A 15,832-nucleotide genomic window follows, 5' to 3' on the forward strand; every position below is an offset into this window, starting at 1 on the left:
TAATATATAATGTTTCTCATTTTATTTGATTAATGAAATAGTTGTTACCTGAAAAGATGAAATCCTACAACAACTTGGAATGTGCTTGGCCAACTTGGGATGAGGCCAATCAAATCCATCCAACCAAGTCCTTATTATATTACGACTCGGACTAACAAGAAGGGAAAAAGGTCCAAGTCCTTATTAGATTGAGAACTGGCTTAGTAATAGAACTGGTAATTTTTTACACGATCCATTAACACTACACAAAAATAATAAAATAATGAGTTTCGGTTCAACTCGATAACTAATATGGTCGTTATTAGGTCACCCGTTCTTAACAGATTTAGACATAGGTAACCCGGTTCAATCCGTTAAGAAAAAAGTCGGTTTGATAATTATGAACTACTAAAAAAAGCTTTCTAGTTACCACAATAGCCATAGTACTTAAATCTCACATAAGTGAGATTAAAAATTTATAAAGCACATTAAAATACAAATAAAATTAGGAGAGAAATGATGTGTGTTTATTATCTCTCTAGCAATAAATTGTCAATAACTTTTAAAATATGTAATGTTACAAATAAAATTAGATAAAAGTTGTCTGAGATAATAATTTATTCTTAAGAGTTAAATGTCTTATTTTTGAGCTTGTGTGTACGTAATAACTCGTCGGAACCTTGTTGTTGGCATGAAACTTGTGACATTAAAGAGAGCATTATACATACAAGCATTAGCCATTTGAGAATAAGCGTTTTCTCTTTTTTCAATGTCAGCATCTTGAAATTGACATGTTCCACTACTAATGTAGTTCTTTGTATTCATACAACTTTTAAAGTATGACTAAGTTAAAAAATAATTTGTGTAGCTACACCTCTATTAAGTAAGAACATCTCTACAGTAATAAATTGGTTTGCTAACAACATTATATCTATATAGATTAATTACTATATTTAATTTTATGCTATTTTGTAGACCTTGTAAACAAGTTGTATTTGTTGTTTCATGTCATATCCGTTATCTTAATAGGTTTTGTCGTATCAAACTTGTTATCTTAACGCGTTCTTAACAAGTGACTCAATAATGACCCGATTTGTTAATGGATAGTGTCGTTTTGTGTCAAGTTAACGGGTCATGCAAAAAGTTGTCATGTCATGTCTAGATCTCGCAAACTATTTCTTATTCGGGTTTTTAACGGGTGACCCGATGATGACCAGACTTATAAAGGGATTCTTAACAGGTAACCTGATAACCACCCGACTCGTTAACGGATGAACCGTAACCTATTATTTTCGTGTCGTTTCATGTTGAGTTAACAGGTTGTGCAAGAAATTGTTAAGCGTAATATTTTGGACCAAGAAAATAAGAAAAAATAAATAAATAAAATAAAGGCCTAGTGGTTTAAACTGAATGACGAGTTCCTCGGCTAGTGGCATCTTAAACCCGCACTCAATCTTCCTGACCTAGCCCCATTTCGAACATGTGGGGTTGGTGGCTATAACCATGTAAGGTGAACTTGCAATCCGAAACGGACAAAAGCATAAAAGCCCGGATTCAAAGTGCATGGAGGAGGATAATTAAGGTAGTTTGCATGACAAAGTTTATAAAATGAAAGGATACTAGGGCCAACTTCAACCAACCCAGAAGAGGATTCAAGCGAGCCAAGTGCAAAGTGCGAAGATAGATGCAAGGAGGCTATCCAGGGAGACCATCTCCCTATACTTAATTTGGGAAAACGATTTCTACCCACCTCTTGTCACCGTCTTCACCCACTTAATTATTTTTATTTATTAATTCTCTTTTAGTTATTTTATGGCTACCCAACATTTTGTCAAATGCATGCAGCCAGCTTCAAAATTTAAAATTATATGACTAATGTGTTGTAATAAGAAATGACTATTTAGGCGTAGAAGGATTTTAAATAAATTTTATTATCTAAATACACCCCCAAGTCATTTCTAACATTAGATAACATATGAAGCGATGTTAAGGCCTTGAAGGTTTTCAAGTAAGACAATACATGCTTTAAATAAATAACAACAGTGCTGGGTCAGTTTTTGTTTGTGCCTCGAAACTCGAAAGTCATGAGACGCGATGGCAAATTAGAGAACTCTGGTAGAGGGAGGGTTAATAATAGCCGCTGCAAATATTTAAAAATCAGGATCAAGACCTTTAAGGACAAAGCTCACCAAATCAGTATTAGAAATATGTTGATTAATAGGAGCAAGAGAACAATAAACTAAGCCTGGTGAAGATAATCAGAGATGGAGCAGGAGCTTTTCGTAAGTGCCAGAAGTTGAAATCGAAGATTCGTGGCATTAGTCAGTGAAGCCTGAGAAAAATGCATATGGATATCTTTGGCAGAGGTTTTGCCAATAGTAAGTGACAAAATAGGTTCAAAAAGAGTGGAAGTCAAATAACTGACAACCAGTTGATCAGTCTGAAACCACAGAGCAATAGTCGGATTCGGTTTGATAGGTTCCTTGTCAATAGCAGGAAGAGTGGCGGCAGGGGCCAGAGTCATGCCATCAGCATAGCCAAATAAATTGTGACCGAGAAGAAACAACTTCATCTGACTAAGCCAAAAGAGGTAGTTGGAATCGGTGAGTTTCATAAAGTGAGCAACGCTAGGATAGGAGAGAGAGGGTCTAGTGAGGGTAGAGGATGAAGACGCTTGTGTAGCCATGGGGAATAGGGAGTAGGTAGGCACGGCAAATGAAAAACAATTTGGGGACTATTAACTTAGAAGGGGACGGCAAATTGGGAAGAAAGAGGAAGGAGGCTAGGGTGTACTAGGAAAAGGGAACCTAAAACTAGTAATACCATATAGAATTGTAATTCAATGATTTGATAACACAATATTACAAATATATACTAGCAGCCTACCATCCCAACCGCCGTCGGAGCACCTCCAACCGAGCAGCCTCCAATCCAGCACGAACCAACACCTCCAAGAGACGCTGGAGATCAAGTCACTCCAAGCCCCAAAATCAGAAAATAAGAAATTTTCAACATCCACTAACAGCCACAACAAAGATCTAAACCACAAAACAAAGGAAGCCAGAGGGAAATTACATCCCACGGGCAACGGAGCCGAGAACGACAAACACAAGGAAGGTGGTGGTGTGAACACTCAAGCCAGTGGGAAATTAATAACAATAAGATTATGAAATATGTTAGCAATTGAATTACATTGTTTTGAGCTGAATTTAAGGAGCTCTCACACAGGTTTATAAACAACAGTTCATTATCCGGAGTACTAAGCGTTGAACAATAAACAGACGTCATTCAGAGAGCCTCCAATACTTGGCAACGATATTCTCCAAGGGCCCAAATGGGAAAAATGTTCCGGTAGGCTGAATAGCTGATCATACAGTTCTTGTTGAAGACACCAGTGATCTCCTGTATGGGAAGTGTAAACGTTATTGAGGTCATATAGCCTTCGTAAGTGGTAATCATAGTTACAAACTTCCTGCATGAGATTTACACTCTAAGATCTTGGTTTCCGGTACATATATACTCAATGAAGAAAGCGGAGGTTCCACCGTAAAACCAATTGGTAATATGAAAAGTAGCCCAACAACTTATAAGCACATTGAAGGTCTCTTCTGTCCTCAATGTATGATTAATACGTACTCTCAACACATCCCTCATGTGTGGCGAACTTTCAAGCCTAACACATGGACAACACAAATTGTGTGACGTGGAGCACATGTGCCCGTAGATCTTCACACGTGGACAACCTACTTTGATACCATGAATAAAGTTGAGGTTCCACCATAAAACCAATTGGAAACAGGAGGAGTAACCCACTTACTTATATGCACAAGCAAGGTCCCTCATTTCCCCGATGTGGGATTTATATTCTTAACACTTAAGATTGTTCAATTTGCCTATTTGAATAACACTAATTACTTATATTACTCGCCCCGAAAGCTATACATATATTTATAAGGTTTAATTACTCTCTGCAGCCTAGAAAAGTACTAAAGGTCTTTACACCTGCATTTCTCTCTGTGCAGTTTTCTTCTACATTGGCAAGATGTTTTGAAAATTGCAGTTAGCATGTCTGTAATCAAACCAAACCAAATGGATTTCTATGAAGACAGAAAAAACCATGTTAGCTTGTAATTGTAGATTGCACGGTCAAGAGGGTATAAAGACGTTTGTGTGAAACATTATGGAAAGAGTTGCCAATTTACCTTCTGAGGGAAGTCTCCATTTTTCATTTGAGAATTGATTAGTACTCTAGCTGCCCGATGCAACGGAGTTGGGTCTCTCTTAGCCTTTCAAGGAGGAGAACATAACAAGAAATACAGGTATTAAAGTGAGCAACATATGGATGTCAAACGGTTATTCGTAAAAAGGTTCCAAAAATTCTGCAAATGAATAATCCTCTAGATTCTAATTTACAACAAATTGGGTATCCATGGGAGAAGGATGAATTTGATAAATCACATGGAAAGGAGAATGAGTGATGAATTTGTTGTACCTGCCCAGCACCAATAAGGGCCAACATAGCCCATGCAGTTTGAACTATATGTGGCCTATTGTCCTTGAGATTTGTATACACCTGACACACAAACAGTCGGCATTAAGTTATGCAAGTCGAAAGTAGATCATACATTTTGACAAATGCGTATGCAAATGAAAACCAAGAATTGGGTGAAGGATTTGTCATAATAGAGGAATAAAGAAAGCTCCGGGCCTATGAAAGACAACGAAGTATATTTCAAATTTGAGGAATCATTAACCTTGTTCTGACATGATAGATAGCTTTCTCCCCATCCACCTGAAGGAAGCTCTTTGGATAACAAAAAGTTGCATGCTTTATGGATGCTTGAGCAGTCTTCGTATGTCCTTCCCGCGGCAACTAACCCCTTTATTCCAAACCAGCCAGCATAGGTGAAGCATACTCCCCAGGAACCATACCTATACAACCAAAAACATAGAGCAATCATACACCCGGACCACGCATTGAAATGTCCCGTATATGTATGCATGTATTTTTAATTGAAAGACAAAACAAACCAAGATCCATCTGTTGCTTGTATCGTTTCAATGAACTTTGCAGCACGAGCAATGCAGTTTTCTATTTCATCACTCCTATGCCCAGGACATAACCTTTTGAACAATGCAAGTGCTTGAATTGCTGCTGAGGTGCATTCAACATATCTGCATCCCCGTTCCAATCAGGCATTTTCCATGATATAGAATAAAATGTATGGAATTCAAAAGGTAGTGTACAGAAATCGTACGGATAATCAATGACGATGTCACCAAAAGTTTCGGCAGGGTTGATTAGCTGAAAATAGAATACAAATAATCATATGCATATTATCTCACCATCATCCATATAGAAGGAAGAAAACGAAATAAAAAAAGCTCATAAATGATACTTACCTCTAACCACTGATATGATCTAGTTAGTTCAAAAGTGGCAAAACCACCATCATCATTCTGCGGTGCAGAACCCAAAGATTTAGGAATTAGTTAAATAATTGTAAAACAAAAATGCAGGAACATGTAAATATTTTGTCAACAAATTTAGACTTGAGCTGCTGATTAAGAATCATGACATGCTTGACAGAACTAAACATGCATGTGTGCATATATCATACAGAAATACTTGCATGTACAGTCTTTCTTTTATATTCTCATAACTATATAGCCTACACTTTCTCCATAGCTTCCAATTTTTTGATGGCTATTAGAGTAATATTTTCTACCGTAGTCTACAGATTACATAATAAAATGGTCAATTAAGCAGGGATATATTTTTCATTTCATATATGAAGAGAGACAAGGAGGGTTCTCTTGAAAATATAGATTATCATAAAGAATATGGGTTGCCACGTTATGTCTGGTCAGATTCAATTCCCGTATAGCCAGTGATTACCTGTAAGGAAAGGATAACATTTACAGCATCATAAAATCGCTTCATATCCAATGATTCACCAACTGTTTCTGTTGGAAGTTTTGATAGTAATAAGGCAGCCTGCACAAAGAAAAAATATTAAGAAAAGTAATGTCTGCATGTGAAATGTTGAGTGTTCAAGCTACCTTCAGTCCTTCAGCTGTGCAGTCAGAGACAGGCCACCCATGATCTGCTGTTGAGAATGGCCAAGCACCTTTTGAAATGTGACGATACCAATAATCCAGATCTCCAGGACAATCTTCCAAGACCTTCAAATCAAAGTATTAGTTGAGCAACGATAATTATCATATATGTTGAATGATACAGTTCGATTTTCTGCCTATGAAAACCTGGGAATCTTTGATATACTGATGCGCTTTTCTTAAAGTAGGTCCATATTCTTCAACCAGGTTAGTTGATATAATCGCTTGAATGGCAAGGGAAGTATCCCATGCTTGACTTCCATTGTAGCCCTGCAGTAAATGGAAAACTAACATTAAATTAGAAACAATCAGGTAAGAAAGAGGGACTGTGGAGAGAGATAGGGAGGAACTTAAATCTGTTTGAAACAATTTAATGCTATAACTGACCTGCATTTTCATGCCATCTTCAGCAATCCACAAATAATCAGGGATTCTCGGGAGATGCAATTTGAATGCCTCTGAGTTTGGATCCTCCGCCCAACAACAAAGCATATTTAACACCTACATCGTTTAGGAAATAGACAATCAAGAATCACACAACTACTTACCGAATCAATCTGTAAGCCAAAAATACATGTCAAATGCGCAATTCCAATGGCAAAATATGTATGAGATCTATTGGCAGATGATGATGTGCATAAAATATATTCTGCATGCATACCTTGTTAACAGGCCCTATGCATATGTACCGAGTATTTTCATCTTCATAATGAATATGCTGCATTACAGTCTTCAAAGCACTCTCCCTCAATTCTTTTGCAGGCCAACGTGTGAAAACAGGTTCATAAACATAGTGAAGAGACCCCCACAAGACATCTTGTACCATTGGGCGTGGATAGTATAGATCTTCCTAGAAATTGTATAAAGCATCCCATGTAAGCATCAAGAACATATGCAAGTGAATTGTCATTAATAGATTTACCTGTACAACTAAAATTCGATGGAAAAATGCATGCGCACATATACATAGATGCTGGGAAAACATGTTTTATTGTATTTGGAGAGTTATAGGAAAGCAGTCCAACAATTAACCATGTCTAGGACCCTAAAATCAAAATTGTACTTTCACAAATAGCTATCATATATTTCACCCTATGAAAGATAAGAATGTTCATTAAACTCACAGACATGGGATCTTTTCGCAGGGTAGGTGGAGGAAGCAGAGTATATTGAAAGCACAGATGTTTCTTACCAACCTTTGCACATAGATTGCGAGCTTTATTCCAGTCAACTTCATGATAGGGGACTGTATAAAGCTCCTTCCTCAATGACCGGATTGTGGGTGTGATAGGTCCAACAAACCTTTTCCCATACAAATACGACATAGGCAAATACACCATTCGGCAATGACACCACATTCTTCCTGTAAGTGTAAAATTTGAAATTCATAAACCGTAAAGATTAGAAGTTAGGCAGTTAACAGCATGGACAAGTCTATGGACATATTAATGCTAGTAAGACCTCTATTATTTAATCAAGATTTTTAATGAAAGGAGGTTTGAATTTATCTTATCCTGCCTAGAATGAACTTAAAGCACCGAAATGAAATGTCCAATAATGATGAGAGACCTGGATGAAATGGCAGAGAGTAAGGACATAGCCATACTTCAGGCGGCAGTGGATTATTCCCAGACCATTCATATGCCCCAAGTACCTATCATCATCAGAGATGCATGTCAACTAATATTTCTGAATGACTACACCGTGGGAACAATCCAACAAGATAAACATAGAGTTCATACTGAAAGCCACATTTTGCCCCAAGAAGTAATTGCAGTCACGCCACCATGGTCTAATATCCATTTCCGTGCAAGTTCGATTGCCCCTTGTCCATCATCCGCACCTTCGCCAAGCAACCTCAAAGTAACATAATTTAGTGCAGTACCAAACATGGTACTTGGCCCCTCGATATGCAGACCCCATCCCCCATCTTCATTCTGCAAACACAATTCATCCGTAAATTTCTTATCGTATTATCAAACAGAGAGAAAGTAACCTGAAATTCTATATGGAAAGGAAAGCGTTCTTAATAAAATAAAAAATGAAAAACTATGATTTCATGAGAAACCATTCTTGCCTGATGATTATAAAGATATCTGCACATCTCACGTTGATGCTCTTTGGATAACACAGCATTTAGAGCTCCAGTAATTGAAAGTGTAATGACCTGTTGCAATTGATGAGTAATACTTAGTCACCCAACAATTACCAACTGGATCAAATAATAAAGAATTTAATCATTTCAGTAAGAAGAAAGGATGTTAAGTTCCAAAACGACATGCAGCCATCTTTTGGAATGTCAAACTTATTTCTCAGATTTAACCATGATATCTATGTTTTCCGTGTTTAGGGTACAAGCATTGATGGAAACACATAGTGATTACTGGTTTTATCCCGTACCAAACCAGGGAGCAGAAACATGGGACCCCCACAATCCCCAGCCCAATGACCGTCATGCGCCTGGATTGCTGAATAAAAACTGAGAGCCCTTCGTAAAGTGGTTGCCACTGCCTCTTCCTTCACCCCTTCTTGATCTTTAACTTTGAGTTGCGGTAGATTAGTGGCACGTGGATTCTCCTTTGCCAACTACATTTCAGAAATAAGAACAAAACACATTCATTTAAAAAAGGAAAGTAGGGTTACAAAACATGGGTAATTAAACAACCCAAATACTAACCTCAAAACTAGAGATGGGCAAAATACCCATGGGTTTGGGTAGCTGCAGTTATCCGCCCATTTAAAGTTTACAGTTATGGTTATAGGTAACCGTTTAGACGAACAAACGGTTATGGGTGTAACCGTTTATCCGTGAAATTTAAATGGGCGGTTATGGGTATTACCCACGGTTATAACGGGTATCCATCAGTTATAGTTATTACTCACGGTTATAACGGATATCCATTTACCCATTTAATTTAATATATGTAAAATAAAAAATAAAAAATAAAAATAAAAACCCTAAATTTTCAATTTCTTCGCCAAACTTAGAGTCGCAAACACCTCGTCCCCCGCTCATCTCTCCCTCCTTGCTGCCATCTCTCTCATCTCTGAACTAATCCCGAAAATTTCAGCTTGCGATTTGGCTACATCTTTAAAAGTGTTCGGTAATCTCGAACCGACCGAATATTATAATATATATATATATATATATATATAATTAGAAGGCATACATGATACTGAAACATTATACATAACATAGGCATATATAAAATTAGAAGGCATACATGATACTGAAGCAGTAAACTATATATTATACATATACACTGAAGCAGTAAATAAAATGTTAAAAGGTATTTCGGGTTTAATACAGCTCTTCCAAGCAACTTTGCCCTGTCTCGCTTCTGTCACCCTCTTCTGATTCCTCGCATAATACCTATCCAAATTATCTTTCAAAGACAGAGACTATAACGGTGTTTAATTGTCAGAAAACAAAAATTATGACAAATTTTTCTTTTGTAATTTTCAAGATGTTAAAAAAAAAATGTAGAGGGTGAAAAGGGGTAAATGGGTAAAAAAATGATAAACGGGTTTAAAAACGGATAAACGGTTATGGTTAAATGGGTAAACGGTTATGGTTAAATGGGTACACGGTTATGGGTATGGTTAACCATTTATAAACAGTTATAGGTATAGGTATAACCGTTTATGCAATTACCCAACAGGTAAACGGTTATACGGGTATGAACACAAACGGTTATGAGTAAATAACCGCGGTTACCTGTCCGTCATAACCGTTGCCCATCCTTACTCAGAGCTCATATGATTTGGCCTAAACTAACTAAAATTATTTGCTCACATTGGCAGGCGATTAACAAATTAGGCACAATTTAGGAGACTAATTGCAAGGATGGATAAAACACACCGGCAGCTATAAGTTTTATACAAAAGCACTCCAACAGTTCACTTGGAGAACACGGTACCCGAAACACATATCCCTCGAAAGAAAAACGTCATTCAAACTTACAATGCCTAATACTACACAAGAAAGCCTACAATGCAGTGTGAAAAACCTGACCATCTTGTTCAACAGCATTATCAAATTCAAGAGTTCTACTGATTTTATACATAATTCGACGATCCAGAACACCACAACGATAATTTGAACAGATTACATACAAATTTCACTAAATAAATAAATACCCTTTTCCCAGCCATATGCAGTATATTCAATTTCTAGAGAATGAAATGAGAAAAAAAAAAAAGCAAAACCCAGGTGAAAAAGAACCTGAATTCTCATGAGGAGGTCAGAGCTGTTCTGCCTTTCGAAACGATTGTTCCAGAAAGCCTTGCGGGCATCTTCAATTTGCTGAAGCTCTTCTGGGGTTCCAATCTCTGGGTGGAACTCCCACACTTGGCGGCCCAAGTGGTTGTTCACACTCTTCAGCCACTGACCGCCACTTTCTCCTCCTACTGTCTCTGCCCCTACCTTCAGCTTCCACATTTTTTACTTCTCTTTTAATTCTTCAGAACTAATGAGTTCTTGCAAATTTGCCAATCAATGCCAAAGAAAGTTTGAATCTTTTTTTATGGGTTTTGTGTTAATTGGAGAAATTGATTGAAAGAAAGACTCTGTTTCTTCAACTTGGAATTGGGTTCTGAGTGGAAAGAAAGAAACTTGGAATTGGGCATTTGAAAGTTGCCACTTGGTACAACATTTGTGCTGAATAATCGTGCATTTATACAAAAAAGCATAATTTTGCTGGCCATGTGAGCACATCAATAGACAATAATCGTGCATTTATACAAAAAAAATATCCGTATTATTCTAATATATAGTTAAATACTATTTTAGACTTCGACATAAAAAGTGTACTCAATTAATTATACTTAAGTTGATCTGTTAATTTTTTGAGGGTAAATCTAAGGAAAACTAATGAAAAATGGCTTGATAATTTTAAGTTTTAACGATAAGGACAAAATAAAGGGTAAAGTGAATAGTACCAAAATTGACTTTTTAGTGTAAAAATGTGGTTTTTCGTTAAAGTGAATAGTACCGGAAACTTTTCATTAAAGTTCATGTAAATCTATACCGTTGGTGTTTGTGCTAGTACCGGTAGTGTATGTGCTTATGTTAGTTATTTGACGATTACTATTTATGCTTGTTTGTACGAATTATCTCCAGATCATTAAATTTAACTGGAAAATACACTCATGTGGTAACCTTGTAACTGTTATAGTCCGTTAATGGAATTTTGTTGTCGCTCCTTAGAAATCTTTTGACAAATTTCTTGTATGAGATATTTTTTCACATCATCACGAGAATTCGCCTCCCCTAAAAGAATAGAGTAAATTGTAACAATAGTCTTTCAACTTTAACTCAATTAGAGCAATAGTCCCTTAACTAAAAATTCATTACCATTGATCTCTCAACTCATCAAAACGTGCAGCTATAGTCTCTCAACTAAAAATCCATTACCAATGGTCCATCAACTTTAATCAAACTGGAGAAATGGTTCCTCAACTTTAACCAAATTGTAGCAATGGTCCTTCCAACATAACTCATTTTGACAAAATTCTGACGAAGTTAACAAAAAGGATCATAGCTACACATTTTGATGAATTGAGGGACCAATGGTAATAGATTTTTAGTTGAGGGACCATTGCTCCAATTTAATTAAAGTTGAGAGACTATTGTTACAATTTACTCAAAAGAATATTGTTGTATAAATAACATACTAGTAGTTTGACTGTTTTGTTGAATTGAATGGAAAATTGGTTCTTGTTGCATAATTTGCATTAAATTAATCAGATCTAACTTCTAACAACTACTAGTGTAAATGGATAAAGATGAATGCACACAATTCTCATCCATAGCTGGATCATTATCACTAACAAAGTCTAGCATAGCGCCTAGTCACTACATAAATGCTTATTGATCTACATTGTCCATGCTCACCATAACCAATTTATTTCAAAACTAGGGTCACCACCAATCACAACCATATATTATCGAGACATTATTGTATATAATATGTGTGATGACATGTCCTTATTTTTTATGTAATTTTTTCCCGAGTATGTGAATTGACTATTATGCCCTTAGAGGCAAGTGACGTGGACGTGTTTATTTCTCCCTCAATTTATTTTCTCACTTTCATAATTAATTTGTACACACTGTTATGAGTGTATGTGAATTTTTATCAGTGTAGAAACACTATTACGGATAGATTTTGATTTCTTTTTACTGTAGAAAACCTAAAACCATATCCCTTGTATTCTTTAAATCCACCCGTGCCCTCTCTCCTTTTTCTTCACTCATCAATCAACTCCCTCAAATCTCTCATCAATCTATCCTTTGCCTTTACACGACACCCAATCAGAAAAACAAGAAAATATCTCACTCTTTCTCTTTTCCTTTTCTCTCTCTACAGAAGCTCTTTTCCTCTGCAACTGCTATGAACAAGCCCAAAGCTCATAGATCGAGCTTAAAAACCTCAACATTACGTTCATCTCATCTTCACGAACTCAACCATACCAACCAACCTTAGTTTGACATAGTTTTGGACGTCGAACTCGGAATGTCCGAACTCAATGAGTTTGAGTTCATCAATTTTCAGGCCAAGTTAAGGAATTTTGAAGGTCGAGGAAGCTTTCCCACAACTTCCTGAGACCTCTAGGACAATTTTGAAGGAGCTTGGATGTCGAAACAACTGAGTTTTGATGAGTTCACTTTTGGCCGGAACTTTCGAGGTGATTTTCGACCACCTCTGTCCACTTTTTGGACTCCAAAGAGGTATAACGCGATTCTATTCTTTATAAGATTCAAATCCATATAAAGTAGGTCGAAAATGGTTGAGAAATGAAGAAGTTATGCAAGTTTGAAATTTTTCCAGCAAACCGGTGAGATTCGGGTTGCAGACGGCAGTGCTGGCGGTGGAGGACGGGAACAGACGACAGAGCTCACCAGAGAAGACAGGGAATATTCCATCAAAATCGATGGAATATTCTAACGGCGTTAGTTGCGTTAGGTAACGCCGTTAATCTCTGTTAAGCTTTTAACGGAATATTCCTAACGGCGTCAGTCATATTGACGGCATGTGCCTGCGCGTGGGGGCTCATCTAGCCGTGCCTTGGCTGGTGCGTGTGGGGTCCAAAAATTTATCTGAAAATTTGTGTAGGTCTGTGACGTCGAATAAATCGATTTAATGTATTTAAACCCTAGGTTTGAGCAAACTATAGGGGTTTTATTTAAGTTTCCGTATATGTGCTTTAATTAATTCTATTAGAGTTATTTCACATATAGGGGAAATGTATCCCAAGGACTTACGGGGTCAAGCTAGGCTCGGGGGCTACGACTCGGCAACGTACTTATGAGTGGGCAGTTTATTTTATACCTACACATATTTTTAGTTTTCCTAAATGCGTAGTTACTTCACTTTTACGCTTATAATGCCAAGTATTCATTATTGTGATATAAATTGTGATAAATGCTGCTATATGGTTGAGATATTATTGTCATGACATTCATACATATTTGTACATGCTCATCTGCTCCACCTCGGTGTTACCAGGGCTAGGGCCAATCCTTCACGTGTATGTTCACATCTGCACCATTCGCTCGCCTTGGATCCAAGTTAGGTTTCAGTCATGTCGTACATATTGCATTAGGCAATTTCGACTCCTATGTGATCGCGCCTCGACACCAGTCTTCACATGATCGTAGTACTAGAACGTATTGATTACAACCAGTCCTGTTTTACAGGTTGCATTATGAAACTCCGACTTGTGTGCTAGCGTAAATTGATGAGCCATTGATTATATTTGTTTATCACATGATTATATTACCATGGCATTTGATATATCATGACTTGGCATAGTTCTGGTTATAAATGTTGTTGTATTATTGTTTACATACTTATGTAGTATGCTTTAAGGAAACTATACTTGTTTTATGATGAGGGGTTAGTATGTTCAAAAATAAAGATTTTCGTACGACCGTTGTTTTGCTGACCCACTCAACTTTGTTTTTCGCCCCTCCAGGATCTAGATAGCTGATTTCTTCGTGGCACTCGAGGAACCTTTGGTAGTTCTAACATATCTTCGGTTTAGACGTACGAACCTATCACTGTTGTGTAATAAGTGTACTTTAGCTGCTTTGACTACTCTTTGGTAGTCGTACTGTCTTTTAAGCTCTGAATAATTGTAGTGGGTTATTCCCATGATTGCGCACTCTTTCACTGATTAGTATAATTAGTTCAAATTAGTTTTAAATTTATTCACTTTTTCACATCACTTTCCCTTATGGTTACGTTACCTCACAGTGATGGCCATCACGCTTCGACCTTCCTAGGTCGGGGTGTGTCAATATGAAAAATGTTAGGAAGATTAAATTTTTGTATGGTATTAGCGTACCATTTGATATAATAAGGGATATTTACGTGTTGTGCCAAGTAATACGTTTTTCTCATTAGATGTTGGTTAGATATGCATCATTTACATTAACGTCATCAAAAATTTTTATCAAAGTTTTGTAATGTATGTTTCAATTTATTATGAGCTATTACATGTAATTATTTGTAATTTATTATGGGAGTATTATTTGTCGTGATCTTATCCATTGGAGTTAGTTTTGTAAAATTTGGCATAGATATTTGTCGTAAAATTATTATGAGAGTATTATTTGTCGTGTTCTTTTTCACTGGAGTTAGTTTTGTAAAATTTGGCATATATATTTGTCGGAAAACGAATTTTGTTGATGATTACTTTCCTCGTTTCTGTTTATATTACAATTTGGAATTCATCCTTTTTGAGAAAAAATTTCTTTATTGTCCACTATTAATCGCTTGGCCTCGTAACATTCTTATATAGTTTTTGTTTTCTTTTGCATTGTATGCCCTGTTATCAACCAAAAGAAAGAGTTAAGTAGGATTAGTCGGGCCAACATGTAAAACAATGGCAACAATTACGAAGAAAAATAGTCATGGCTCAGAGGGCACACTGGTAAGTTGACACAGCCAGCCATAACTTTTTCTGACCAAGTATTTGGCCGAATATTGTTTGGCCTTTGTAGGAAATAGCATGTCTAAGCAAGTATTCGTCTGTCTTCTCACATAATTCTAATATTCCATAAATGACAAAATGAGGTTGAACTTCATAAATGATGAGTTTACAATTAATTTATTTTTCACTTTCTTAATATACATATATCGTTATATATAAAAAAAAAAACAAAAGCCGTGAATAACAACTATACAATATTAAAAAAAAAAAAGACCCTGTTAAGTTTTTTTTTATTTTTTTTTAGGTAACATAAGACCATCTCCAACCCTTGGGATAAACCTTAAAAATTTAAGCCAAAAAATTTTAAGCCATAAGTCAGAAACTATTTTTCGCTTCTAGCTCTTGTGGCTTAAAATTTTAGCCTGTGATGATTAAATAATGATTTTAGCCTAATTTTTTGTTTTCAGTAACTTTTTTTAAAATAAAATTTATGTAGATTATTTGTAACGACCCGTTCCCAATTTTTACGGTTTATATAATTTTAATAAGTGAATTTACAAAAATGCCCTTCGAGGCAAAGATGTTGACTATTGTTGATTGCCTTTGTTGGAAGTATGCCCACAAAGCCACTCATTTGATGTAATAGCTTTTTGGAATACTTATTATGTTAAACTTTTATATGTTTAATAGAAGGGCAAAGCTTATTGTTAATCACTATTTATAGTATCTTGTGTTTAAGCAATAAGGGAATCCAAAGAATGTATTTGATCTAAGAGACAAGTGATTTAAGTTA

The 15,832-nt window shown here is 36.3% G+C and overlaps 1 protein-coding gene and 1 long non-coding RNA gene across 3 annotated transcripts; one reads left to right on the forward strand and one right to left on the reverse strand.

The window, feature by feature from the left end:
• Positions 1-3,125: 3,125 nt before the first annotated feature.
• On the reverse strand, positions 3,126-10,734 carry LOC108866516 (cycloartenol synthase-like). Of its 2 annotated transcripts, XM_048572431.1 has the most exons (18): positions 10,325-10,734; positions 8,500-8,685; positions 8,177-8,266; positions 7,842-8,036; positions 7,669-7,753; positions 7,296-7,462; positions 6,761-6,949; positions 6,487-6,600; positions 6,247-6,369; positions 6,043-6,165; positions 5,879-5,977; positions 5,383-5,439; positions 5,238-5,284; positions 5,011-5,154; positions 4,734-4,911; positions 4,472-4,552; positions 4,182-4,265; positions 3,126-3,381 (listed from the first exon to the last, which is right to left on the reverse strand). In XM_048572431.1, exons 1-18 carry the CDS (start codon positions 10,538-10,540, stop codon positions 3,268-3,270), a joined length of 2,292 nt encoding a protein of 763 aa, XP_048428388.1. In that variant the 5' UTR covers positions 10,541-10,734; the 3' UTR covers positions 3,126-3,267. The 2 variants fall into 2 exon arrangements, with proteins under 2 accessions (XP_048428388.1, XP_048428389.1); XM_048572432.1 differs by lacking the exon at positions 10,325-10,734 and having other exon boundaries at positions 7,842-8,040; positions 8,500-8,641.
• A 1,617-nt stretch (positions 10,735-12,351) lies between these two features.
• Positions 12,352-14,801, forward strand: LOC125471738. The gene is made up of 2 exons (XR_007253815.1): positions 12,352-12,832; positions 12,933-14,801. It is a non-coding gene; the product is annotated as an uncharacterized LOC125471738 (long non-coding RNA).
• The last annotated feature ends 1,031 nt before the right edge of the window (positions 14,802-15,832 follow it).

This window comes from the organism of the source record quoted next, unplaced genomic scaffold (genome assembly GCF_019419815.1).
Source record: "Pyrus x bretschneideri cultivar Hongxiangsu unplaced genomic scaffold, Pyrus_bretschneideri_v1 Contig61, whole genome shotgun sequence".
Classification (NCBI taxonomy): Eukaryota; Viridiplantae; Streptophyta; class Magnoliopsida; order Rosales; family Rosaceae; genus Pyrus; species Pyrus x bretschneideri.